The sequence below is a fragment of the Alternaria arbusti genome (assembly GCF_024043155.1).
Source record: "Alternaria arbusti strain BMP 1465 chromosome Unknown scaffold_4, whole genome shotgun sequence".
In the NCBI taxonomy this organism is placed as follows: domain Eukaryota; kingdom Fungi; phylum Ascomycota; class Dothideomycetes; order Pleosporales; family Pleosporaceae; genus Alternaria; species Alternaria arbusti.
Genome location: NW_026249944.1, coordinates 29,462 through 55,459, shown reverse-complemented (window position 1 = coordinate 55,459; position 25,998 = coordinate 29,462). Strand labels below are relative to the sequence as shown.

The following is a 25,998-nucleotide window of genomic DNA, read 5'->3' as shown; positions in this document are numbered from 1 at the left end:
GCGGGCCATGATCAAAGATACACTTCCAGTGGACGGCTGGGTGATTGCATTTGTCCGTTCGCAACGCAACACCAGTGTATCAACTGTATTTGGTACACTGAATGTTGAAACGCTTAAGTGGATTACCAGAAAAACGATTCTCAGGGCTCAGACTCCCTCGGTTCAAAGTAGAGGATCGCACTATGCAGCTTCCAGTTGCCTCTATTCGCATCGCGAGGCGCCATGCGAAAAAGACTCTTCACCCCAAGACTCTCCATGTGCGTCCACCCCCGACGTGAATGGTCTTAGGCCTGCACCTAGAGTCTCATTTTCAAAGACTCCACCTTCACAGGTTGATGATCTTTTGCACGCATCGGACGATCCAACGCCCGCTTCCCCGCCGGCTGAGCAATCAACTCATCCGACAGTAACATTCGCGGACGCACCTGACGAGGTTCAACACCCTAGTGCAGCTCCTAAGCCAATAAAGCGGAGAATCGGCAGACAACGTCAACCCCCGATAGACCCTGGGCCTCCATTCCAATATGATGTTGCGGACAAGCCCAACGACTATCGGGATCTCATGTCGAGGCCCGAGGAGAATGGCGAGGACATCGTGAAAGAACTCCTCGCTCGGTGGACGGTATCATAAATCCAGACTTTTTCTTTCATCTTATTCAACCGCATAAGGAATACAAGTAATACTGGAGACGACATTCTCTGCAAGTGAAAAAAAAAAAAACGCTCTCTTCACACCTTCATGTAAACGTTGAACCAGATTATAAAGTAGAAAATCTTTTCTCACTCTCACACATCTCACACACTTTTCTCCGTATCTCTCAGGTGACGCAAATGCATTGAAACGCCGTTGAACTGCCATGGTATCTCGAACCCTCTACAGTACATGCTAAAGCCCCGCCATATAGCGCCAACAAATGCGTTGTGAAAATGCCTCGCCAGAAGTAAAACGAAGAAGGAAACCCGCACAACACATCCCACCACCTAACCCACAGCATCGATATCAGCATCAGCATCAACATCCTCCTCCCCCTCAGCATCAACATCACCATCCGCATCCACATCCCCATCCCCACCAGCCACCCCCCTCAGCGCAACCGGCAACTGCCCCCTCACATTCTCAAACTCTCTCGCCGCCGCATCCGCCTCAGCCACAAGTCCGTTCCGCCTATAAGTATTCATACAAAGACCCGCAACGACAGCAACCCACAGCGGCCTATGCACCTTGACGGCCTGCGACCTCGCTGCGCGAATCGCCTGGATACTTTTCTCGCCGACGGTCTCGGCGAAGAAGCGCGCAACAAAGTAACACATCATCATAGCGACGAACTCGAAGTTCTGGGTTCGCTTCGAGACATCCTGGGCCATGCCCACGGCGGCTTGAACGGTTTTCTTCTGTTGCAGGATGGGCGCGTCTTCGCTGTGGTAGGCTTGGACGAGGCGGAAGGCGATGCGTATGTATTGGTTTGGGTGGTCGTCGCAGAGGGGTTTTATCTGGGCTAGAAGGAGGGCTGCTTGGAAGTGTTGTGGGTGCGAGACATCGCGGAGGATGAGGAGGCGATTCAGGGCTGCCATGATTGCGATGTCTGTTTTGGCGGGCGTTGCGTGGGCCTTCTCTGGTATCGCGAGGACGTCCGAGGACAATGCTGCGAGTGACGAGTTGTGGGATCCGTTGATCTGGTCGGTGATGGCGGAGAAGTAGGCGAGCGTACGAGCAAATGCTTCCTGATTGTTGTATGGGGTCGTCGAGATTTTCTTCTTGAGGAAACCTAGCGCATCGTCGGCGGTTGCGCAATCGTTCCTAGTCCGCGCTATGAGGCCGATGGCGAACATGGAATACCAATCCAGTACCATGTTCCACTCAATGCGTGCAAAGGCGATGGATATAGGTACGCCATTGTAAACGCGTCGCTTCGCCGTCTCTCGGAAACGCTGATGTGCTTCCTTCATGAAGTTCAAACCTTTCTCATGAACATGTTGGTCCAGAGCACAGATGTGGAAGCACAACGCTTGAAGATCCTCCTTCGGAAGCCATGCAAATACCAATTCGTCCTTTTGCTCCGCATTCTTTCTGAAGATGCCAGCAGTGTCAAACGTCAGGTGACCTCCAAAACTTCGCTCAATGAGAACAGTGAAGACGCCGCCTTGGGAGCTGTTCTGTTCGTTCTTGTCGCCTAGTATCGATTCCAGAAGCGCGGTAGACTTCTGTGGGTTGGGGCTGCCTTTTTGGATACCGCTAGCAATGTCAATAATGTCGATGAGAGTGCCAAACGATCCTAGCTGCTTGGCTGACACTTGAAGCTGCAGGCTTCTGGCTGCTGCGATGGCGCGTTGGGCTTGTTCGAGTCGATCGCTTGCACCCGAGCGTAGATGGACCATCGCTTCGAGTACATGACAAGCGACATAGATGGCTCGATCACCCCGCCGGTCCGCGTGATCTTGTATAGCATGGAGTTGCTGGAGAGCCAATGCCACCTCAACACGACCCGGTATCTGCAGTGCGAGCGTCACTTTGAGAAACCGCAGCGCATATACCCAGGCAATGTGTTGAAAGGTTTCCGCCTCCTTTATAGGCTGGTCGAGTGACTTGAGGCCGGCGCGGTGGTTGGTCTTGAACTGATATCGCGCCTGAAGATGGAGGGCAGCAAACTTGAGGTCTTGCAGGCGATGGCGTCCACAGAGCGATATCTGCTTGGACAGAATCTCTTCGATCCGACTGGATATGTCCGCGGCCTCGATGTCTGTCTCTTCAATCATCAAGCTGGCATACCTCAACCGCAGCTTGGCTTCGTCTCTAGGCGGCATGTTGAAGTCCTTCAGCACGGTATCCATGCACCCCATGGCAGTAGACATTAACTTGTAGTATTGCCTGACGTCGGCCTCCCTTCTCTCCCGTATGAGCAGCGATCCCATGCCTCGCGCGACCGCAATGTATTCGTCCGCAGCCGTGAGCAGTAGTTCGGAGAGCTCGGCAGGAAGGGCCTTCTGGGGTGGATGGGCGCGCTTCGTCGGCGTAAGCTGGTGCAAAGACGATGCTTTCGGTATGACGACTTGGGGATGCATTCTTGGTTTGGACGAGGGCGGTTGTGGGAACGGACTGCCATACTGGCTCGACGGCGTCCGAGACTGTGGGGGTACGCGCTGCTGTTGGGGCGTCGATTGAAGGGGTCGCTGTTGCTGAGGAGTAGACTGTGGGGGTCGGGGTTGTTGAGGAGTAGATTGCGAGGTAGGACGTTGCTCTTGAAGCGTAGGTTGTGAGGGTATACGTTGCTGCTGAGGTGTTGACTGTGATTGAGGGGGTCGCTGTAGCTGGGGTGTCGACTGTGGAGGGCGCTGTTGTTGGGGTGTCGATTGCAGGGGTCGCTGCTGTTGCGGCGTGGTCTGAGAGGACATGTACTGCTGCTGAGGCGTCGACTGCGAAGGTACACGCTGTTGCTGAGGCGTCGTCTGCAGTTGTAGAGGTGCCCGAGACTGGGCTTGACTGTGAGAAGGAGTGACGACGGGTCGCTGCTGTGGCCTTGGCCCATTCTCTTGAAACGACGGCGACCGCTGCACTGGCTTGGAACTGGGCGTGTTGGGTGCCTGCTGTGCGCTATACCGCCGCTGTTGGTCACCCGAGCCGTCTGTTTGCGCCATGCCCGTGCTGCCTGTTCGCTGGACCGGCACCTGGACATGTCGGATTCGCGGGGGCTGCATCTGCGGCATGGGGGCATATTGCTGTGTCCTCGGGGGGATGACGACTTGGGGCTGCCGTTGGTATTGGGGTTGCTGTGGTGGCTGCATCTGGGGAGGCATTGGCGCATACTGCTGGCTCATGGGTCGGGGCATGCTGGGCTGTGGCGGCAGTTGATACTGCTGTGGCTGTGACTGAGGATATCCTTGTGGCGCTTGCATCTGCATGGGAGGATACTGAGGGTAGCCATGCTGTTGGTAGACATTTGGCTGCTGTTGCTGCTGTTGCTGCGGTTGTTGCGGAGGCGGCGCATACGGATTGTACTGGCCGTTCGGATAGCCCTGGGGCTGCCAGCCGTATCGCGGGTCCATGGCGGAGGATACTCAGGAGAGGAATGGTCACCGAGAGTCGAGGTACAGGCGGTGCATCGTGGGCGAAAGCGGGGTGTCGACGTGAGGACGTGTAATGGGCAGTCGCGAACTTGGGCAATCGCGAACGCGCCAGCGCCATTGAGCGCCATTGGCCCACAGACGCGCGCTTGCTGCACCAACACATGCAGCCTAGTCGTAGCCAGACCGAGGCCCGATTCTTTCAACCTTACGTACGTATGTGATCTAGATAAGACTTTCACCATCTCTTTGTCAAGATCAATTAGAGCAGGGCGTCTTCTTGAAGTTGATCCGGCCGGTCAACAACCCAAATCAGCAAGTAATCGCACTGAATGCTAGATTGGCGAAAGAGCTAGGAACAGGACCGAAAACCTACAGTAGTGCTGAGGCGTGTTGCCTATCGGATTGAATCTCGAGGTCTTATACAGAGTCACGGTACCCCTCATACAGAAACACGACAGCATTCAATTTCGCATTGGGTATCACTCCAACCAAACCCATCATGTCTTGGCTCCTAGGCCACAGCAAAACGACCTACACCTCCCATGCCTCGCCAACACCCCTCCAGACCAAGACTGGCTCAAAAACAAACCTGAAAGAAATCGCCGAGTCGTCAATCCCACCATGCCGTCTAAACCCCTTCCTCTTCAACGGCCACCTCCAGACAATGTACACAGCCGTCAAAGACCCCGGCCCAGAAATCTACTACAAGCGCCAAATCTTCGACTCTGACCACTCCGTCTACCCCGGCACCTTTGCCGTAGACTTCGTAGTACCAAAAGAAGAAGGACTCGCCTCCGCTGCTCGAATGGCCTCAGAGAAAGACACGACCGAACTCCCCGAGCGAACCACAAACTTCACGTCCAAAGAATGGGAAGCAATAGGCAGTTCCGACAGCACGCCCATGCTAATAGCCCTGCACGGCCTAACCGGCGGCTCCCATGAAGTGTACCTGCGCGAAACCCTCCAACCGCTCCTCACATCCGCCACGCAATCCTGGGCCGCATGTGTCGTAAACGGCCGTGGCTGCGCCCTCTCCGCGATCTCCACGCCCCAACTCTTCAACTCACGCGCAACCTGGGACCTACGTCAAACCATCAAAACACTACACGCCCTCTTCCCCAACCGCCCCCTCTACGCCATAGGCTTCAGCCTCGGCGCCAACATCCTAACCAACTACTGCGGCGAAGAAGGACCCCGCTGCACGCTCAAAGCCGCGGTATCCTGTTCGAACCCCTGGAACCTAGAAGTCTGCAACACAACCCTCCAATCCACGTATCTAGGCCTCCACATCTACTCCCGTACCATGGGCAAGAACCTCATGGGACTGTTCCACCGCCACCGCTCGCAGATACTAAAGAACCCCGGTATCGACGAGACGGCGCTGCTGGCGAGTAAATATCTGCATGAGTTCGATCGACATGTCCAGTGTCCTACGTGGGGCTACCCAACCGAAGGCGCGTATTACAGAGACTCGCAGTCTGTGGATGCGGTGTTGGCGATTCGGATTCCCTTTTTGGGGATTAATGCGGAGGACGATCCTATTAGCAATAAAGCGGGATTGCCGTATCAGGAGGTATTGCAGAATCCGAATACTTTGTTGTGTACGACGGATTGGGGTGGTCATTTGGGGTCTTTTCAGTTGGGTGGGGGGAGGTGGTTTGCGACGGCAGCAGCAGCTTTCTTAGAGAAGATGTTTGCGGAAGTGGATGGTGAGGCTACTAAAGGTGTGGACGAGGGAGCAGATGTGAATATGGGAGGATTGGAGGGGGAAAAGTATCCTATCTTCGATCCGAATCATCGGAGGTTGATATTGCCCGAGGCTTAGATCATTGAGCTATGATTGGGAGACTGGATTGGATTGTAAATTTGTTTGGGTATCATAGACTTTTAGATATCGTAGATCGCTTGTAGACCTGACTTGTTACGCGACACCAGACGCCCTCTCCTCTGCAGTGATTTTGTGCTCGCACTTCCAGCAAGAACTGCCTGGCGATACTGGCCTTCTCAATGTCGTACACGATGTGTGTCCGCCTGGTCGCAACATCTGCCCTTCTGTGTATAACCCTCCATCATGATTGAACGCACGCTCACAGACCATTACTTCAACCAAAGCTCACCCTCTTCCTCTGCTTAAACTTGCGATCCTTCTCCTTGATCTTATCGCCCTCATCCTTATTTCCACCAGCACCAGGCTCACTATGCCTCTTTCTCTTCTTCTTAAGATCCTGTTTCCTCTCCTCGAAAGCCTGGTCCTTGTCCGATTTCCTGGCTTCGGCTTCTTTCCGCTTGGCCTCGCGTATCTCTTCTAGCTGGCGTGCTTTGGCGATCTTGGATTCGAGGTGGCCTTCCTTCTCGGCGTTGACGACGGACATGATGGCCATCTTGAAAACGTTAGTATCAGGTTCGAGGTTGGGGAATTGGATGGTAGAGAGATGGAATACGGGACGAATGGGATTTACATACCATACTAGCCGGATCATCAACAAACTTCTTCCCCTTCTTCACACCCTTTGGTTTCGCAATACCAGCAGGTATAATGCCGTTCAGCGCCGGGATATCCAGTTCCTTCTCCGTATACACGCGCTTCTTCTTCCTGCCATCCCTGGAAACAACACTCTTGGTCTTTTGCTGGCCACCCGGTTTAGCCAAGGACATGGACTTTTGCTTGCGCTTCGATATGCCCTCGGGCGCGCTACCAGTCGGTTTCGCAGACTTCGCTTTCGGTTTGTTGGCGCCGGATTTCGCAGGGCCGGATTTGCCTTTCGACGAGGTCTTGCCCTTGGTGGAGGGCTTGGAGAGACCCATTTTAGCGAAGAAGGTGGTGCGTGGGTGAAGTTGGCGCAAAAGTTGGTGTTGGTCGTAAAGAGTCTGGAAGTCTGGAACTTTTCGTCGGCGGTTGGCGAGCTGCAGATACCGACGCACGTAAGTGCCAAGGGCAGGCGCGACCGGGTGGACCGCAACCTCGACTGGCGCAACCGCAACTCCAGCAGCTAGCTAGCTCCTTGCATCACACCCACACCACTACAATCCCACTCCCCACCGAGTCGCAAACGCATACGCACGGCATGATGGAGGACTCGAATCGCCTCTTCCGCTTCCCCAAGCCCGCGTGGATGAACAGCGCCAACACGCGGACTGCCGGCGTCTACATCGCGGGAGCCTTGGTGCGCGCCTCTCGCATGCCACACCTACACATCTTACTAACAATGCCGCGTAGTTCGCCATGGGGTTCTACACTCTCATCGACATCTCGGTCTGGTCCAAGTCGGCCATGAACGGCTCCGAACCAACCGTCCACATCACCTTCGTCGACTGGATCCCCGGCATCTGCAGCGCCCTCGGCATGCTCGTCATCAACAGCATCGACAAGTCGCGTCTGTCTGCCGACAGCTTCTCCTACTCTGGAAACGGCGTCGCGTGGAAGGCGAGGCTGGTGTTGTTCTTGGGCTTTGCGCTGTTGGCTGGTGGGCTTGCGGGCAGTGTTGTGGTTATGGTTATGAAGTTTATTGTTGTTGGGCATACTTGGCCGACTCTCTGGCTGGGCGTTGGCAACGTCGTTGCTAATGCGCTTCTTATGCTGAGGTGAGTACGATGTATGAAGTGATGGGATGGCTGCTAATGTTGCGTAGTTCCGCTGTGCTCTGGATCGCACAGAACATGGAAGACGAATACACCTACAACCTGGCGTTGTAGGCTACTGCCGGATTAAGGGTCAGGACTGAGGACGGATATTGCGCGATCTGTATATGGACGCGCGCATGGAATGGATATAATTATGTACGAGTATTTGAAGGGTCGGGACTGTTCGTCATAGGCAGCTTGTTGTTTCATGCCAGTCATTCAACGATTTCGAGTTATCATGTTCCAATACGGACAACCAAAGTCATCCTATGCATTATGTTCGATATACTTGTACAAAAACGCTCAGCAAACTATGGGTACAACATAAACATGGGGCAGCACCGATCCGAATCTTCCGGCTGTCAGCATTTGCTTTCAACGCCCTCAACGTTCCTCCAGTGGTCGCGCTGGACCAAATTGTGTGTGCGGTTCCTCATTGCTGAGTCCCGCCGGCGAGTCAGAAGTCTTCTTGCTCCTGGAAGAACAGGGTGAAGCTGATGATGGTCGCGTATATCAGAAGACCGCCGAATATGGACATGGCCGCCGCGCCGCCCGCGATCTCTGCCGAATGCCATAGTAGTGTTGGGAGGGCTGTCAACGTGTTAGCACTCTGCCAAGCGACCCCCAGAATCGTCCCTGTGCCACCCAGGTGTACTCACCAATACCCATGACCACAAAGAAGCCCGTCAAGAACCGTCCAAAGTCGACGACACCATTTCCGGTGCTTTCCATGAAATCATCGCGGTTTGCTGCGCGGCCGCAGAGCCAGTTGGGCAGGGGCGCGATTACGTAGGTTGCGACGACGAGAAGCGTGAGGTAGTTCTTGAAGAGCGCGGCGGAGAGAATGACAAGGAGGAAGCCGATCGCTAGGACCTAGTAGAACGGTGTTAGCAAGTGCATGGTGAACTCGCGAGCGCGCGTGCATGCGACAGGCTGACGTACGAAGGACAACCCTATGATGGTCTTGATGCCGGCCATGGTGGATTCGTAGCGTGGTGCACGTGACGATTGTATGTTGCAGAGTATGCGCCGACGTCTCCTTCGGTTCGATCCTCGGTCCGGCGAAGATGTTCGGTTGCTGTGATGGGGGTCTGGCTGCTAGACGCCTGGTGGTGAGGTTGCGTCGCACGCGCTAAGGGCCTTGCCAAGCTTGGAGCTTCTGGAGCTCATCGTCGTCAACAGCGGGTGCCTCCAGCTGCAACACCACACTCTCTCGGTACTCGTCCCACGCCGCACACCACACGACTGCCGTCTTCGCCACTAGATTGCAGCACCACCGTACAACATACTGCGTCTCGACTTTCTTCTTTTAACCTTCCAAAGACCACCCCACACCCCACGATCCCGCCTTCAACATGTTCCGCAACAACTACGACAACGACTCGGTCACATTCTCACCACAAGGCCGCATCTTCCAAGTGGAGTATGCACAAGAGGCTGTCAAGCAGGGTTCCGTCGTCGTCGGAATCGTCAGCAAGACCCATGCAGTACTCGCCGCAATCAAGGTAATTACTCACGCTCTCTCAACTATACCAACAATTCCTAATAGACTGCTAGCGAAACGCCGAAGAACTCTCTTCCTACCAGAAGAAGATCATCACCATCGATTCGCACTTCGGTGTCGCGCTCGCCGGTCTCGCCTCGGACGCCCGTGTGCTTTCCAACTTCATGAAGCAACAATCACTGGCATCCCGCCTCACCTACGACCGTGCCATTCCTCTCTCTGAAATTACCTCTCGCATCGCCGACCGCGCCCAGACCAACACTCAGCAATACGGACGGAGACCATACGGAGTGGGACTGTTGATTGCCGGCGTCGACGCAAAGGGCCCGCATCTGTTCGAGTTCCAGCCCAGCGGTGTCACACAGGAGATGGTTGCATGCGGTATCGGTGCTAGGAGTCAAATGGCGAGGACATACCTTGAGAGGCATCTGGACGACTTCGAGGGCGCTAGCAGAGAGGAGTTGATCAAGCACGCACTGAGGGCGCTGAAGGAGTCGCTGTCACAAGACAAGGAGCTGACTGTCGACAACACCAGCGTCGGCATCAGCGGTATTGGCGAGGACTTTGTGCACCACGAAGGCCAGGATGTCGCGGAGTGGCTGGACGCTACCTTTGAGAACAGGGAAGGCGGCGACGATACCGCCGAGGGCGGAGAGGCCATGGAGTTGTAAGGAAGCGTGCAGTCTGCAAGACTCAGTATAGCCACTTGACGAGATACTGTAGATTATGATGTAGCCGCCTGGCTATGAAAATATAATGAACACGATTACGAATTTCTATGTGTCTTTGGAGTCCTCCAGTGACAGCTTGGAGGTACTGAGTGTCTTTTATGGTTGCTTTCCATCAAGTAAAATATTATGTCTCCGCCAGGGTACAGTTTACCCAAAACGCTTCCCGTACTTGATATATGTGCACGTGATCTGCAGCTCCGAGCCGCATGCGCGAAATCTCGCCGGAGCTCAGCAACTTCAACACCTGCACCCGCAACCCAAACCCCGTCCACACCCACGAACCCACATCCTACCATCACAATGGCATTCGCGTGGAAAGCCGCCGGTCTCACGTACGCCCGCCCACCTCTGCCGTCGCTGCAGCCCCAGATTTGGACCCGCCATTGACTGTTCAACAGCTACAACCGCTACATTGCCGTCGCATCGCGCGTCGTGCGCCGCTCGCTCAAGGAGGACAAGCGCATCGCTGCCGAGCGAAGGGGCGAGAGCGAACTCCGCTTCGCCAAGTGGGAGGTGAGTCAGGATGATGGGATGGAGTGCATTGAGGAAGTTGGGCTGGGCTAACGGAATGGGCAGAACGGCAAGCAGGGCGAGCTGAAGGAGCTCAACGCTGCGGCGCTCCAGGCACAGGCCGATGCCGCCAAGACCTCGTAAAGCAATTGAGAGGAAGGGACATGGCATAGACACGATGGAGTGGCATGGACAACGGAGGAGAGATGACGCTTGCGGAGGATAGACCTATAAGCTGTACTATCAAGCTGGAGCGGAATCAAAGCCGATGCACACCAACAATTGAGCCGACATTCACTCTCCCCAATAATCCAATGCGCTCGTGAAGTAGAAGTGATATCACGGTCGTGACTACCAGTAATGTTGCCGCTTGCCTCGGACGCGCGCCTGTCCAACTCGGCTGTCACAAATCTTCCCGCATCGGCATCGACTCCACCACAACATGGCAGATGCGTCTAGCAGCCACAGCACAGCCCCCACCCCGGATCATGACACAGGTGTAGCCGTTGACGGGGCTGGTAATTGTTTCTCTACTTCTGCGTAGAGCAGTCGATACTGATGATCCACAGGTCCCTCGCATGCGCAAGAGTCTGCGCCTACCATCTCGGCCTCTACTTCCGCTAATTTACCCTTGAGACAATCAAGACATCCGGTAGCGGGGACGCATCCAAAGATCCATGATGTGACGGAGAAGTTCACGAGAGCTTGTAATGGTGAGTTGTGACCTCAGGTACATGGAGGGGTATGGCGGGGCTGCCTCGTCATGTCGTACTATGGTGGTAGCGACGATATGTTCAGGCAACAAAGACTGACAATATCCAGCTCTCGAAGTCGGTCAACTCGTCAAAGATGAATACTTTACGCTGTTTGAGTCGATCGGGGCCATCGAAGTACGCCGTTCTTGTTTCACGAATCAGACTCTATTTCTGACATGCAACAGATCATGGACCCCAAAATGGACAGCGGCTTCCTCCAGCCCGGGGAAACCCTAGAAGACGACTACGACACTCTGGCACCCCTTCTACCCGAGGAACTAATAGGCATCATGGACCAACTACTCTGCTACGAAATGGCCTGGCACACCGGCTACCCGTTATCCCAAACACTCTTCACGTCTTTGCACATCGATAAGCTGCTCTGGCCCGAGACTAAGATCCTCGAGCAGGCGCAGTTCTACCGTGGAGAGATTCTGCATGAGAGACGTCCTGGACCTTTGCTGGAAGTGCTGAGAGCGTATTGCCTGGCGTTGATCAAAGGGTGTGACTTTGTGATTGCGAAGATTACGGGGAGGGATTACTTTGAAGAGGAGGACTTTTGCACACATACGTATAATCGGGTTTTGTTTGTTAGTGTGCCGATGGATGTGTTTTTGAGGGAGTTGGATGCTGCGATGGAGACGATTGAGGAGTATGCTTCACCGCGGACTTGACAGTCGACGGCCTGCTAACACATCGTAGTCCCGAATTTGAGATCAATGATGCGCTCCGGAAGGCAATCAGTTCACGATTAGAACTCCGGAAAGACTTCCTTCGCGCCCTTGACTTGGATCTACCGCTCGATCAGATATCCTATTCATGGCCACCGATCCTCCAAGGTATCAATTCGCTGAAGAATACGCATCAGCTTGGGAAGACCGTGCCTGGTGCTTTCAGTCCGAAGATGCAACGTCGTCTCGCCTCTACAGTTCCCCCACGACCAGTCGTAGAACTCGACTTCATGGATGCGTTGGAGAAGCTACATCAGATAGCTACTGATTGCGCCGAAGCCACGCGCTTCCCCGCTCTGCCCCAGGACCCCCTCGAATACCAATCCTTCCTCTGGCACTTCTCTGCTCGCTCACCCCCGCCACTGACATACGCCCGCTCCTACCTAGCAACTCTACTCTTCCACCCCGACGTCCTCAACGCCTCCGTCTCCCTCCCTCTTGTCGACGTAAAGACACTCGTCTTTCCGTCTTCACCCGTCATAGACCCCATCAACTGGACAATGTCACCACCGCGCAATGCCCTGATCCCCAAACCCCCGCGCCTCCAATTCGCAATGCTCATAGACGAATTCGTAGACCGCGCCGGCCAAGCATACCTCGATCTCTGGGTCGCCATGGGCCAGAACCGCTGCCGACTGAGACGCATGTTGACGCACGTCATTACAGGCTGGGACCTTCTTCAAGCCGACGCAAGCTCAATCGACATGGACATATCTGCCGCGGCCGCCACTCTCGGCCAGAGCGCCCAAGTTATGGAATTCTCCCTCTCTACCTGGGTCTACCACAAGAAGCTCTGGATGATAGAAAAGGTCATCTTACTCGGTTTCGAACAGGACATCTACCTGCCGGATGAATACGCGGGCATGTACCTCTTCCTCTCGCTCATCGCTACACGACGGAAGGAGTTGCTCAAGAGGGTGGAAGCACACTACCTCAGTATTTCCACCGAGCTTCTTAAATCACGACGTTTCAGAGAGGTCCAAGACGTGGAGGATGCGACCCCCTTCCTAGACTCCCTGCTCGCTGAGACAGAAGGAACAGCGTCGTTGGCCTTGGCTCTCGCCCGCTTCTACGTCATCTGCGGCTACCTAGGTAAACTACCCATGCCCCGCCGCACTCCCTTTTCCACAGAAAAGCTCCGCTATGAACTCAGGATGAAACCTTTCCTCGCCTTGCAACCACCCGAAGCACCGCCTTTCGACGACTTCAAATCGTATAGCCAGCCTTACGGACCGGTGCCGTCTGCTTCCGAAGCCCCGCCCCGGACGTTCGTTCAGGACGTTCAAGATAGGGATAGCGTGCTCTGGCAGGAAGTCGATGACCGTATCAAGGCGGCGAAAACGGCGTTTGCTGAATACAAGAGATTAGGTGTGGGCACGGCGAAGGCGGACGGTGTCAAGGCGAGCTGGGAGGATGAGGTTAGGAGGATGGTAGCGAGTTGTGTTAGTTTGGGGTTGGCGGTTAAGGAGATTAAGGATTGCGTGGTTGGGGAGGGTGGGGGTAAGGAGGAAGGGGGAAAGGAGAAGAGTGATGTTGGTGGAGGGTTCAAAGTCGAAATTCCGGAGGCGGGTACGGGTAAGAGGTATGCTCAAGGGTGGATTGTGGGGAAGGTGATTAAGTCGTGATCTGAAGTAAGAAGATTAGTGGCAGCTAGAGTTGTAACTTAAGAGATGTGTTAGTATAGGTCTAAAGTAACGGAAACACAGAGGCAAACCTACTAGAGATAATAGTTCTTCTCTTCGCAGTAACTGTCTTTACGTTGTAATAGTAGTCTTAGGTATTCTCTAGCTTAGACTGTAACACTTGTCTGGGTTACTTGCTTATTAAGTAGGTTAGAAAGTTTAAGCAAAGTAGTAGAAGGCTAATACTAGCTTACGAAAGAGATTTTACACCTCTTGTACCTCTAGCCTATATATAGCACTCGCGGATAGTAAGTAAAGTCACGTATAGGCATTGCAGGCCTCGATCCTCGTTGTAGCATATGCTATTTGCATCGGGTGCGTAGAGCCGTTGGACATCAAAAGAAAAAAGTATCTTCTTATGCTGCTACATTATCGATACGAGGGAAGCATAAAGCAAGAATTTGCTTTTGTAGATATCAAGCGCATGATCGAAAGATGCAGTCGGAATGAGAAGAAGATCGCCCATCAGGGTCGTTGAGACGCACCTAACTACCTGGGCTGGGTAGTGTGGCGACGATCCGGCTCTCCCGCGTTATTAGCGCAAACCCCTCACCTGACTCTGGAACTCTTGGACATACCCCAATTCTTCGCGTGTCATCCACCCATCTTCAACGGCAATCCAAACATGTCTCTTGTCCTTGGCCGCATGTAACTAATCGCGCAGTAGGGTAGCGACACACTATCCTTAATGTAGATCTAGGAAAATCAAAGACGCTCTCGCAACTAGCGCAAGGAACTAATCTAGGATCTACAACGCCGAGTCTAGAAGTACAAGGCGAAAGGCATTGCTGTAAAGCAGGATATGCAGCGTGCTGCGCAAAAAGCTGTAGAGGAAAATTTGCGATTGAGAAGTTTGCTTGCTAGCCGTGGCGTTGCGCGCGACAAGGTTAACGCGTACTTGCGGTCTTTTGACGACGGGATTGCTCCTCCCATGCCTGTACGACGACGGTCCGAACAGGCAGAGCTGAGAGATAGTGCTGTCCGACACGAAATAGGACTGCGCATGCAAACCTGCTGCTCGACCGCTTGCGCCGATTCATGCGCTGCCTACGACGCCTGCTCCTATCTAGCCAGTAGCGTCGTCATCAACCCCGCCTCCTGCACAGCCAGACTTGAACCTCCAACGTCAACTTTGTGGCGTACAAGAAGATTCAGCCTCTAATATGGATGCGGCACATGACTCGCGCATGCCCGCTGCTCCTAAAGACTCGTCTTGTTGTAGGCCAGCAGACAGCAATGCCCAGGAGCACAACATTCCCACGTTGTCCATGACAGGAGACGACGCAGACTGCCCCAGCACTGCAAATTATCTTTGCCCTCCTGCCTCGGCGCCAAATGAACCACCGCTCGATACCAGTTTATTAATTTCCTGCAAAACCGCTGCTACTATCATCGCTAAGATGCGTAGTGACAGGGACCGAAACCAAATTAGGGCTAGTCTAGGATGTCACAGAGATACAGACTGTAACGTCAAGAACACATTTGTATTAGAGCTAATAGATGAGAGGTGATAGGCTACACATTTCAAAGCCCAACATTTGTCTTGTACAAGACCGCTACTGCTAGTTCTGCATGCCTGGACGCATACTGCTCAGGCGGCGGACTCCAATCATGCCGATGCTTCACTCTACGTAATCGGAACATGAAAGCGCTGGCTACTATGTACAAAAGACCTGCGAAGATCTGGGTGAAAAGGTATTCTCGCAACGATCCGGGGCGCCTAAGCTTGAGAGCGAGGCCCGCCGATACTAGAGGGCGTCTTTGATGTTGCATGTACACATTTTGTAGCAATGTTTCCCACCAAATCCACAATTTATCATGTACTCAGACGTTGCGTAAGGAAACAGAAGCAGGATACAAAGGCGGTGAGGAAATATAGGTAGGACCCGTGCGCACGGCGCTCGGGCTTAGCTAGCCAATCAGCAGAATCTGGGTGCTCTGCTGAGCGCCTGGCGTGTGTAGAGCATTCAGGTGCTAAGGTAACTACAGTGGTTCTCGTGACATCAGGATTCGTGGCATACTGATGTCGTACTGGCGAAGGCGTTAACGGTCGGAGGTTGTTGATAGCGTTGGCAAATCATCTGGTTATATCGCTAGTTTTGTGTACAACAGACTGAAAAGCAAACTACACTAGTAGACCCAACTGATCTTCTTTGCTCGCGATTCGGCTAGTCTTCTGGGGAAACGCATTCACGACTTCAAAAGCAAACATCGAAAACATGGGTAAGCAAGCAGCATACTAACTTGGACTACTGCTGCATTGCATTGCACTGGTTCTAAGACCATGGTGGCCAGAGATGTCCACACGTATCACGAGACTTCTTAACTGTATCGGAGTAAGATCATTGCACAGGTCAAGTATAAATTGGAACCCCCTTAAGGTAGACTCATGTAGACCAGCGCTCTCCAGAGAACCTTGTTCCATCTCATCGAAAATTGATACTGTCAGGATACCTAAGCTCCCAAACGCCTCAGAAGAATATGTCTGACCTCGAGAGAAAGGAAGGTCCAGGTGAGTTGGGTACCCAGACAACTACATCAAACATCTTAACCCTTCAGGTCCTGCGGTTGAGTTTGAGACACGGGATGACGGTGTCATTGCGGTAACTCAAGTTCGCGATAAATCTACTGTTCCACCCGTGATACTCAAGAACAGAGGAGATGGAGTAGCAGTTGAATGGACGAGAAGTCCACTTGTTGTGAGTTGATGTTTCGGAACGGTGACCATATGTTAACGACGCGTCTAGATTTCAGGTTTCGCCTATCCAAAGCGGAATCACGACTTCGATGCTACGATCACCGTCAATGACACTGCTATCGGTAACGTCAGCGGCAATTTGGTGGACGATGTCACCCTTAATCTCAATCTGTTCACAGCGAGAGGGAGATTGAGGTTCTATCTCCAGAATGGCTCCGAAGTATGGGTGGAGCTGAACATCTTAATCATGTCGCGTGGAAAGTACTATGACGGAGAAAGATATTTGCTCAAGCAGCTCTAAGCAGGTATCGTGCCAGCTTTTATTGTTGGGCATGTAGTCTATTAGATGAGAGACTTTAAGCCTTGTGGTCGTACCCACATTCAGAAGATTTTCTGGTTGCATACTGCCTCCGAACCGTGATGATGAATGTGCCGCAACAAAGACAAGCGTAGAACTCAATGACTCGAAAGGTCTTTTCCAGAAAGGCAAGTTCTGATTACAACGCTACACATGCTGCGTAGCACGTGTTACCTCACGTGTGCGAAATTAGTTTAGCCTCTAAAACAGACTACTAGAATCCTAGATCAACTGGTGCTTCGGAGACGAGCTCGCCAAATAACTTGTTAAGATTAAGTCAATCCGAGTAGAGACCCGTCTAGTCGAGCCGCCCGACTTCGATCTTTGGATAGCGGAAGCAGCTGGGTTCCACCGAGCCATCATTATATGGAACAAACCACATCATTACAACTCTATTCTAGTACAAGAAAAGTTGCGCGATTAGGCTACCGAGTTGGGCAAGATTCTCTCTAACTACAACATTGACGAGCCAAGTTCCCTCCCCGGCAAGTTCATGAACGGCAGCGCAGCGAACAGCCCATATCAACTTTGTATGACAGGTCGCCAGTCAATGAATCTCACACTAATGTCAGATTACTACGACGTGTACACAGGCATGTGGGAGTAGCAGTAATTCACATCGTCCAGTTCCTCGACATGGCGGAGGTTCATTTTCCCCAAGCTCAGGATAGGAAGAGATACATACTCTAGCACGACAAGACGCCGAGCAGATGCAGGGGGTATTCGACTTACAGTTGGTGAAAAAGAGACCAAAGAGGACGATAGGCGTCCGGCGTTGGATACTTGTCTCCGGAAGTTCCCTCGACGAAAATGCGATTGGGGGATATTGTGACCGATCGCTACATGACGATGCCTATTGCGAGAACGTAGCAGTGATCCTTCAATACACATTGGCCATTTATCCCATGCCTTTCGATCGCTTCCGTGACCGTATATAGTACCACGTAAAAGTCAAATCGTTACCATTACGCCATAAGTACTAACCCGGGTATCACAAACACCAAACTCAAATCCCCCAAAACGCCTCCAAAATTGTCCGGCAAGTCGACAAACTCCAGTGGGACGACAGCATACCATCCCTCGTAGTCCCACATTCACAGGCACCATGCTCATGCCCTCAAACCCACCACACTCAACCCTTGTACTTCCTCAAAACATCCTCGCTAACCCTCTTGACACTTTTTGCAGATAGTCCCCGCTCGCCGCGTTGCTTGCTCTTAATACTCGCTTCGTTGATGAGTCTGTGGGTGTTGTTAGCCTCCTGTCTCTCTTCCTCTTCCCAGACTCCACATCCGCCCATCGCCCGCACGAAAGTGCTTCCTGCCTCTGTGACCTTTCAAAATATCTGACCTTCGTCGCACCGCGTCGTGATGTGATGTGAATCGAAGGAAGCGCATCGCATCGCATCGTATCGTGGAGTATGATCTGGAAGGTACGTACTCTTGCATGAACAACATATAGTTCAAATATATCTACGTCGCACGTCAGTCTCCCATCTCCACTCCTACTCATCGCATCAACGTACCAGTATATCAACATTCTTGCTCAATGGCCTGTTGGAATGCGCCTTGACGATCTTCTTGACGGTGCCGCGGGGGTAGAGGGTCGGCGCCATGGCGTGCGTTTGTTGTTTGCGAGACTTGCGCAATGAATGAGCAAGGTGTTTGTGAGAGAGCTTGGGGGGTAGTCGGTGCGATGTGCGGGGTTGTTGAGCACAGTATGGGATGGATGCGTGGGTGGACGTGTCTGTTGACGTCGATGCGTGCAGGCGGGTCTGTGCGTTGACGCGCTGGCACGTGGGAGGCTTGGTCCTCTCACTACGTTCACGGAGGTCGGCTTTGATGGTACCTCGATTCGAGAGAAAGGTATGAATCCAGATTATCACATATTTGACTTCATTCAAAAGCGTCTGAACAAAAGAATTCTCATACGAGATGCATCTATCAGGGACTATCACAAGATAATGTTACACAAACGAGATTCCACATCTACTGCGCTACATAATCACTGTATTTACACCTTCAGGCCGAGATCCGCAGCGTAGGGGAGTACGAAAAGGTCACCGACAGATGATACTGAGGCATTGCTCTCAAGTAGTTCCTTAGCAGCCTGACGTAGTTGTTAGCACATAGCACGTAGGTATTGATGGTGTAAAGACTCACCTTCTTGACGGACTCTTCTGTTACGCCGTCAATCTTCTGGGCAACCTCGTCGATCTGGTACGGTTGAGTGTTGTGGATCAGCCCGTTACCAGTAAGCTCGAGACCAGCGCGGATGTCCTGGCCGTGCTCGAGCTCCTTGAACTTGGCGGCGGCCTTTGCCTTGGAGACCTCTTCGCTCGAGATCTCGCCGGAGGCAATCTTCTTGATAGCGTCAACGGCGGCCTGGGCGGTTTGGGCAACAGCCTTGGCGGATCCGGTAATGGTGGTGTAGAGGAGACCGGCGTCAGAGTAGATGGCGCTGGTGGTCTTGACCTTGGCACCCTGAGCAGCGGCCTGGCCGAGCTTAGTGAAGCCTTGCGACCACTTGACGGCGGACTCGCCTCCGAGGAGAGAGCTGAGGACGGCAATCTCGGGCTTGTAGAACTTGCCGGTGAAGGAGCTGGAGCCGGGGAAAGCAATGACCATGGCGTTGCCGCTGTCGTGGGCGATGCGCTCCTCACCACCGTAGTACTTGGACTGGTCGGCTCCGGTGTTGGACTCCTGGAGAGGGGCGCTGGGGACGTTCTCGAAGAACTCGCCAACCCACTTGGAGAACTCGCCGTGGTCGGCACCGTTGGCTACGACGGCGAAGTTGGGCTTCGCGTAGGCGATCTTGGAGTACCACTCAATGGTCTCGGCGTCGAGGTACTTGGTGTAGGGCGTGGGGGCAGCGGAGGCGGTGGGGACGCCGAGGCCGCGGTGGAAGGCGAGGCTGTGGGCAGACTGGGTGGCCATGTCGGTGACGCTGGCGAGGAACTTCTTGTGGGCGAAGTGGATCATGGGGAGCACCTCCTCGGCGTAGACGTGGGCTGCACAGTGTCAATTCCATCCATCTCGTGATATCAATTTTGCCTACGCTGGTACTTGGTGGAGCTGGCGACCTCGCCGAGCAGCTCGACGAAGTAGGGCAGGTCATCGCGGAGGAACTTGGCCTCGAGCACCAGGTTCTCGCGCGAGTGGTGGGCGTTGAGGCTGGCGCCCAGGAGCTCGGATTCGCGGACAATGCGCAGCGTCGACCGTCTTTCGGTGCCCTAGAGGTCCGGAGCGTCAGTCTCGCTCGCCATAGCATCGGCAGTCTCAATTCAGCGTACCCGGAAAGCGAAGTTGGCAAGGCCCTCGGTCAGGCCGGGCAGCGGCTGGAAGCGCGTGCCGGCCTTTGCGACAAGGGCCAGCGTCGTCGTGGGACCGGCAAAGTCTCTGCTGGCGTACTTGACGCCCTTGGCCTCGCCGGCCTGGTAGTTGAAGGAGCCTGAAGCTGGGGCAGCCAGGCCGCGGCGCTGGCAGCGGGCGACGGGCTGCTGGCGGGCTGCACGCTGCGCGCCCCGGCAGGCGGTCGTTCGGGAGAGCATCGTGGTGTAGGCGCCGGGCGGAGGGCTGGGTGGTGTGCGGGGGACGGCAATGGATGGAAAGACGTCTGGTGGTGCGGATGTCGAGATGCCCGTCACAAAGTTCGTAGGCCGCCAAGCCCCGTAAGTGCCATCGACCACCGCTCCATTGGCCGGAGCTCTGCCCCACCCGGTATCATTTTCTAGGTTCGCTAAGACTGTCGCTGCTCAACCCTCGCTCCCTCTGCTCCAGCTTTGTTCTCCCCGTGCGTCGCCAATGTCTCCCCGGTAGCATTACCCCACCCTAGATATCTGGCAAATATCTAGGCTCCATCATGTCTTACAACCAGCGAGAGACTCCGGTAAGACGCGCCGCCGATGCGCCTCGCCCATGTCACATGAATCATAACCAACCACTCTGCAGGTCCTTGCTGAACTCTGCACCTCCCTGGTCAAGGATGTCTACGGTGAACTCGCGGCAGTATGTCTTGTCGAACTAAGTCCCTGCGCATCGTCGCGCTCGGGCGCAGTATTCTTCTGCATCCAGGCATGCGACGGGCGCATTCAAGAACTCTCTTCTAACTCCTCGTAGCGGGTCTTTTCGATCCTCGCGCGCCACGGACGCCAGAGTCTCGCATCTATCGCACGCGTCTCCTACCTGAACCCGCGCCAGATCAAGTACGGCCTCGTCATTCTCCTCCAGCAGCACCTCATCTTCCACTCCGGCAGCGATGCGCCCTTGACCTACTACGAGATCGACTGGCAAAACTCGTACGCAATCGTCCGCTTCGGCAAGATCGTCAAGCTCGTCCAAGACCGCGACGGCAAAAAGGCCGCCAACGTCATGTCCAACCTGCTCGCGCTCGGCCACACACGCATCGCCGACTTGAAAGAAGCCTACTTCCCCTCCGAAACCGAGAGCGACTATGACTCAGACGACGGCGCGGCCAACGGAGCCGGCTCAAAGCGGAAACGGACCAACGGCGATCACGTCAACGGAACAGGCAAGGCGAACGGCGTGACAAACGGCATCTCCTCTGAGTTGGACGACTCAAAACCAGATCCGAAGGAACTCACCAACGGCCACGGCAAGACCAACGGCGTGCATAAGCCCTCCAAGGTGGACAGCGTGACCCACAACAGCGCTCCAGAAGAGCCCGGACAAGAACAGGATGACAGCGACATTGGCTCCGTCGAGGAGCTGTACGAAATCATTCAGCGGCTGATGGAGCGCGGCTGGATCAGGACAGTCACCGAAACACAATACCTCTCCCCCGGCGATATGCACGACATGCTCTACCAGGAGTCCATCGAGCAGGATAACTCGGGCGTCACACCCACGGGCACCAAAGACAAGGACATTGTCCACAGAGGGACCTTGCAGCGTAAACGGGCAATGCGCGACGAATGGCTGACGGTCCCAAAGTTTGCCCGAAACGGACAGATGAATGGTTCCAACAAGCGTGTGAAGATCAACGGTGCGAACGGCACAAATGGATGGGCGGCACCATCATCGGACGACGACCTCGTTATTCGCGTTAACCCGGAGAAGATTGCGGTCGCCATGCGGACGGAGCAGCTCGTGAGTCTGGTACAACAACGTCTCGGTTCTATTACTGCGCGCGTTTACCGGACCATGTTGCGCATGCTCGAGTCCAAGACACCCCGCTGTTGGGAAGAGTGGCCTGACCCACCGCTACCTGCCGGCGAAGCTGGAGAGAACTCGATCGACCCCCGCTTCCTCGTAACTGCCCGCGACGTCGCCACGAAGCTCAGCCGTGAGCGCGATCTGGACATCTTCGAGGGCCTCGATCCGAACGCAGCGGCGCAAATGACTCGCAAAGGGCACATCAATCGAGCCACAATATGGACACAGCCAGTTGACCCCGCAACCCTCAACATGGAAGACAGGACCAAGGTCGTGGACAAGCATATACAGATGCTGGCTGAAGACCCGTTTCACTTTGTCACCTGGCACTCTCGCGCCGGATTCTCGCAGTGGCACATTGAGTTCGACGAGATCGCGCGGCAGATGATACAGACCGAGATCGAGAACACCATCTCTGCAAGGAAGGGATCCTTGGGTGTAAAATTGGTTCGCGCGTTGAAGAAGAAGGGCAAGCTCGACGAGCGCGCCATGTGCAACGTCATGATGATGCCTGCCGCAGACGTGCGCGGCATAGTCAACGACCTCACTATTCAGGGCTTTGTCCAGACGCAGGAGATTCCCAAAGTCGACCGACGCGAAGCGAAACACTCCCTTCATCTTGTTTGGTACGATCGGCAGCGCGCCCGCGAAAAGCTACTCCACGACACTTACAAGGGTATGGTCCGCATCCTCCAACGTATAGAATACGAGCGAGAGAAGATTGAGTTTACCCTGACCAAAGCCGAGCGCTCTGACGTAGTCGGCAACGAAGAAAAATGGTTGAGCCCACGCGAATTGGACGACCTACGCAAATGGAAAGAGGTGCAAGAGAAGTTGTTGCTACAGCTATCCCGCGAAGATGACCTGGTCGCTACATTGAGAGATTTCCACGGGCCGCTGGTCTCCGCTTAGACCAGCGGAACATCACGGCCTGTCGTTACGTGAGGAGAACGATGGATTTGGCGTTTCATGGGGGCATGCATAGGTCTGGTTCCGTCCAGCCATCAAAAGCATTCGGTACAAACGATACCCTTCGAGCATATGGGCGGCGTTCATTTCTTGCATTGCATTTAGGTGTTCTTTTCGTACCAGCTTACGCGATCTGAAAGGAAGAAGATTTTTGCAGGTTGATCTTTGCTGTAGATCACGATTTGTAGTATAAACTTCAATGACTTTGGAAACATTATCGCATCCTGGGCTTCTTTGACTCGTTGGCTATCCGTATTGGATGCAGGCGTATAGCCTGACACGTTTGAGACTGCTTCCCCGACGTGACCCGGACTGGGAGAAGGCTTCTCTCTTGCGGGTTGACCTTACGCGCGATGAGAAGCAGACATCACATCTATAGCCTCTAGGAGTTCATGAAGGAAGTCAATGTATGCCTTTGGGCTTTCGTGATCATGCGCACAAGAGATTGTATTCGATCGAAGCCGACTAAGCACTGATGTTCCAGCCGTTCTAGCCTCAATATTCGAATATTCGGGCTATTCTTTTCCTACAAAGTGGACCTGTGGTTTGGTTGATGATACCTTGGGTGTGTCTTTGCGAACCATGGTGCCCCTCTGGCCATGGTGCCAGTCTACGAATACTGCCGTTACCGACTCCTGAATGGCGAACATTACGCTCAAAGTTGATTAATAACTTGCTCGCCCCAAGTATCCGGAGTCGCAGGCGATTACTCGTGAGACGTCATATGATCCATTGGTTGGCAGCGCGAGCAATATACATGCCGCAGCAGAATAGATTAATGTGGCCGAGGTGAACCGGGAAACAAAACCTCGCCAGGCAGCACTGAGCCCTGTCTTCATATACTGAACCGGGTTGCAGGTAGGCGCCTATTTGAGGCGCATCTGACGTCGCGACGTCGAGCAACGATGAAGGCATATCGTTGCATCGCGATGGATATTGAGGAAGGACGGCTAGGTGTAGGGCAACGTGAGTTTGGTGTCGAGGCGCGCTAGTGGCTCAAAGCAGCCGAGCTCCGCCTTCGCTCGACTGTGCCCAACCACATCACCAATCCCTTCACATCTACAGCCACGCTAAGTACCGTTGTGGCTGCAACGACCGACCGCCATGAACGCGACAACCTTCCGATATGAAGTCAAGGCGATCTAGTACCCAGACGTCTCTAGTCAGCCTCAGTCCTGCGTTCGCTCTGGCAGACGACAAGTCATTCCAAGTATCCATCCCACGAGCCACCGGTTGACAGACCTGGGACCCTGCTCGGCAGCCGGAGTGCATTGCCTAGTACCCGTTGTAGTACCCCCGCAGCAATACACCTTCATCAAATGTGGAGGCGGGCCGAGTCATGAGCATGGACGTTCTTCGCGGGCTTCGAGAAGATCCGGGGGCGCAGGTACCACTTGGACATATCAAATGACCGAGCGTTGTCTGGAGAAGACTTGAAACATATCAGCGGCGGCATCACGGACATTCACACCGGCTGAAGTAATTTGGATATTGATGAAGACTTCATGATCGCCAGCACCGGGGTTGAGCTCCAGCATACAAATATGCGTGCTCGCCGGACGTCTTGTTATTCACGCACTCCTCATCACACTCTCTTCTCTAGTCACGATGCTGTCTAACCTTCTCTTCACTGCTGCGCTCGCGGCTGGCGTGGCTCAGGCCCTGCCTCAGGCGACCACCTCGCGGGCTACCACTACTACTCGCGCCACGACGACAACGGCCGCTCCGGCAGCGACTGGAAACCCCTTCGCTGGCAAAGACTTCTACGCCAACCCATACTACTCTTCCGAAGTCTACACCCTGGCCATGCCATCTCTTGCCGCATCTCTGAAGCCCGCTGCTTCCGCCGTGGCCAAGGTCGGCTCGTTCGTGTGGATGGACACGATGGCCAAGGTTCCTCTTATGGACACCTACCTGGCAGACATCAAGGCCAAGAACGCCGCCGGCGCGAAGCTGATGGGTACCTTTGTCGTCTACGATCTGCCCGACCGTGATTGCGCCGCCCTTGCCTCCAACGGTGAGCTCAAGATCGACGATGGTGGTGTAGAGAAGTACAAGACGCAGTACATCGACAAGATTGCCGCCATCATCAAGAAGTACCCCGATGTCAAGATCAACCTTGCCATCGAGCCCGACTCCCTGGCCAACATGATCACCAACATGGGCGTGCAAAAGTGCTCGCGCGCTGCCCCCTACTACAAGGAACTCACCGCCTACGCCCTCAAGAGCCTCAACTTCGCCAACGTCGACATGTACCTCGACGGAGGCCATGCTGGCTGGCTCGGCTGGGACGCCAACATTGGCCCAGCCGCAAAGCTCTACGCCGAGGTCTACAAGGCGGCTGGCTCGCCCCGCGCTGTCCGTGGTATCGTCACCAACGTTAGCAACTACAACGCCTTCCGCATTGCTACCTGCCCATCGATCACCCAGGGCAGCAAGAACTGCGACGAGGAGCGCTACATCAACGCTTTCGCTCCTCTGCTCAAGGCCGAGGGCTTCCCAGCTCACTTCATTGTCGACACTGGCCGCAGCGGCAAGCAGCCTACTGGCCAGCAGGCTTGGGGAGATTGGTGCAACGTCAAGGGTGCTGGCTTCGGTATCCGTCCTACTACCAACACCGACAACGCGCTTGTCGATGCTTTTGTCTGGGTCAAGCCCGGTGGTGAGGTATGTAACATGACTGTAAATGATTGAGAAGGCGAATGCTAATAAGGATTTAGTCTGATGGTACGTCCGACCAATCTGCCGCTCGCTACGATGGCTTCTGCGGAAAGGACTCCGCGTTCAAGCCTGCGCCTGAGGCTGGTACTTGGTTCCAGGATTACTTTGCGATGTTGCTCCAGAACGCTAGCCCCGCTCTTGCATAGATGGTTGACTAGTAGGCGACACGGTACCTTCATCCAAGCTTTTGTCAGAAGGGAGGTTGTCAAGAAGATGCACTGTATATAGCCGCGATCGCATCTCGCTCGTTCCAGGTTCGTGGGAACTGTATATATCAATCAACGTGTACATGACCATTGTGCCCGTATCCGATGAGTGATTACGTGTCCGACATCGTGATGGGTACAACCACTTCAATCTAATAAAAAACTGAACACCCTGGAGCCTACGTTGCCGTGAGTTCAACTACTTCGATGGCTTTTGTCTTAATGTAGCCCGCAGACCTGTTCTTTTTTCGTGTATGAATTGCAATGGTGATGCCG

At 54.1% G+C, this 25,998-nt stretch overlaps 13 protein-coding genes across 13 annotated transcripts; 8 read left to right on the top strand and 5 right to left on the bottom strand.

Moving 5' to 3' along the window:
* Positions 1 to 981: 981 nt before the first annotated feature.
* J4E86_003644 (uncharacterized protein) lies at positions 982 to 4,041 on the bottom strand (the record flags this gene model as incomplete). The annotated part of the gene is made up of 1 exon (XM_051444197.1): positions 982 to 4,041. The coding sequence occupies one exon, from the start codon at positions 4,039 to 4,041 to the stop codon at positions 982 to 984; it is 3,060 nt and encodes a 1,019-aa protein (XP_051303822.1).
* Positions 4,042 to 4,561: 520 nt separating this feature from the next.
* On the top strand, positions 4,562 to 5,887 carry J4E86_003643 (uncharacterized protein; the record flags this gene model as incomplete). Its single annotated transcript, XM_051444196.1, has 1 exon — positions 4,562 to 5,887. One exon carries the CDS (start codon positions 4,562 to 4,564, stop codon positions 5,885 to 5,887), a length of 1,326 nt encoding a protein of 441 aa, XP_051303821.1.
* Positions 5,888 to 6,164: 277 nt separating this feature from the next.
* LOC1 (60S ribosomal subunit assembly/export protein) lies at positions 6,165 to 6,867 on the bottom strand (the record flags this gene model as incomplete). The annotated part of the gene is made up of 2 exons (XM_051444195.1): positions 6,165 to 6,443; positions 6,526 to 6,867. The coding sequence occupies 2 exons, from the start codon at positions 6,865 to 6,867 to the stop codon at positions 6,165 to 6,167; spliced, it is 621 nt and encodes a 206-aa protein (XP_051303820.1).
* A 263-nt stretch (positions 6,868 to 7,130) lies between these two features.
* J4E86_003641 (uncharacterized protein) lies at positions 7,131 to 7,755 on the top strand (the record flags this gene model as incomplete). Its single annotated transcript, XM_051444194.1, has 3 exons — positions 7,131 to 7,226; positions 7,280 to 7,644; positions 7,692 to 7,755. The coding sequence occupies 3 exons, from the start codon at positions 7,131 to 7,133 to the stop codon at positions 7,753 to 7,755; spliced, it is 525 nt and encodes a 174-aa protein (XP_051303819.1).
* Positions 7,756 to 8,140: 385 nt separating this feature from the next.
* Positions 8,141 to 8,661, bottom strand: J4E86_003640 (uncharacterized protein; the record flags this gene model as incomplete). Its single annotated transcript, XM_051444193.1, has 3 exons — positions 8,141 to 8,274; positions 8,343 to 8,556; positions 8,626 to 8,661. The coding sequence occupies 3 exons, from the start codon at positions 8,659 to 8,661 to the stop codon at positions 8,141 to 8,143; spliced, it is 384 nt and encodes a 127-aa protein (XP_051303818.1).
* A 377-nt stretch (positions 8,662 to 9,038) lies between these two features.
* On the top strand, positions 9,039 to 9,858 carry J4E86_003639 (uncharacterized protein; the record flags this gene model as incomplete). The annotated part of the gene is made up of 2 exons (XM_051444192.1): positions 9,039 to 9,188; positions 9,241 to 9,858. 2 exons carry the CDS (start codon positions 9,039 to 9,041, stop codon positions 9,856 to 9,858), a joined length of 768 nt encoding a protein of 255 aa, XP_051303817.1.
* A 360-nt stretch (positions 9,859 to 10,218) lies between these two features.
* J4E86_003638 (uncharacterized protein) lies at positions 10,219 to 10,572 on the top strand (the record flags this gene model as incomplete). The annotated part of the gene is made up of 3 exons (XM_051444191.1): positions 10,219 to 10,250; positions 10,317 to 10,431; positions 10,495 to 10,572. 3 exons carry the CDS (start codon positions 10,219 to 10,221, stop codon positions 10,570 to 10,572), a joined length of 225 nt encoding a protein of 74 aa, XP_051303816.1.
* Positions 10,573 to 10,870: 298 nt separating this feature from the next.
* J4E86_003637 (uncharacterized protein) lies at positions 10,871 to 13,539 on the top strand (the record flags this gene model as incomplete). Its single annotated transcript, XM_051444190.1, has 4 exons — positions 10,871 to 10,946; positions 11,251 to 11,318; positions 11,369 to 11,835; positions 11,886 to 13,539. The coding sequence occupies 4 exons, from the start codon at positions 10,871 to 10,873 to the stop codon at positions 13,537 to 13,539; spliced, it is 2,265 nt and encodes a 754-aa protein (XP_051303815.1).
* A 2,538-nt stretch (positions 13,540 to 16,077) lies between these two features.
* J4E86_003636 (uncharacterized protein) lies at positions 16,078 to 16,595 on the top strand (the record flags this gene model as incomplete). Its single annotated transcript, XM_051444189.1, has 3 exons — positions 16,078 to 16,108; positions 16,156 to 16,199; positions 16,344 to 16,595. The coding sequence occupies 3 exons, from the start codon at positions 16,078 to 16,080 to the stop codon at positions 16,593 to 16,595; spliced, it is 327 nt and encodes a 108-aa protein (XP_051303814.1).
* Positions 16,596 to 17,784: 1,189 nt separating this feature from the next.
* On the bottom strand, positions 17,785 to 18,267 carry J4E86_003635 (uncharacterized protein; the record flags this gene model as incomplete). The annotated part of the gene is made up of 3 exons (XM_051444188.1): positions 17,785 to 17,893; positions 18,093 to 18,124; positions 18,178 to 18,267. The coding sequence occupies 3 exons, from the start codon at positions 18,265 to 18,267 to the stop codon at positions 17,785 to 17,787; spliced, it is 231 nt and encodes a 76-aa protein (XP_051303813.1).
* Positions 18,268 to 18,665: 398 nt separating this feature from the next.
* On the bottom strand, positions 18,666 to 20,202 carry J4E86_003634 (uncharacterized protein; the record flags this gene model as incomplete). The annotated part of the gene is made up of 4 exons (XM_051444187.1): positions 18,666 to 18,761; positions 18,815 to 19,662; positions 19,710 to 19,884; positions 19,945 to 20,202. The coding sequence occupies 4 exons, from the start codon at positions 20,200 to 20,202 to the stop codon at positions 18,666 to 18,668; spliced, it is 1,377 nt and encodes a 458-aa protein (XP_051303812.1).
* Positions 20,203 to 20,513: 311 nt separating this feature from the next.
* J4E86_003633 (uncharacterized protein) lies at positions 20,514 to 22,738 on the top strand (the record flags this gene model as incomplete). Its single annotated transcript, XM_051444186.1, has 3 exons — positions 20,514 to 20,540; positions 20,603 to 20,659; positions 20,771 to 22,738. The coding sequence occupies 3 exons, from the start codon at positions 20,514 to 20,516 to the stop codon at positions 22,736 to 22,738; spliced, it is 2,052 nt and encodes a 683-aa protein (XP_051303811.1).
* A 1,665-nt stretch (positions 22,739 to 24,403) lies between these two features.
* Positions 24,404 to 25,662, top strand: J4E86_003632 (uncharacterized protein; the record flags this gene model as incomplete). The annotated part of the gene is made up of 2 exons (XM_051444185.1): positions 24,404 to 25,462; positions 25,516 to 25,662. 2 exons carry the CDS (start codon positions 24,404 to 24,406, stop codon positions 25,660 to 25,662), a joined length of 1,206 nt encoding a protein of 401 aa, XP_051303810.1.
* Positions 25,663 to 25,998: the final 336 nt, after the last annotated feature.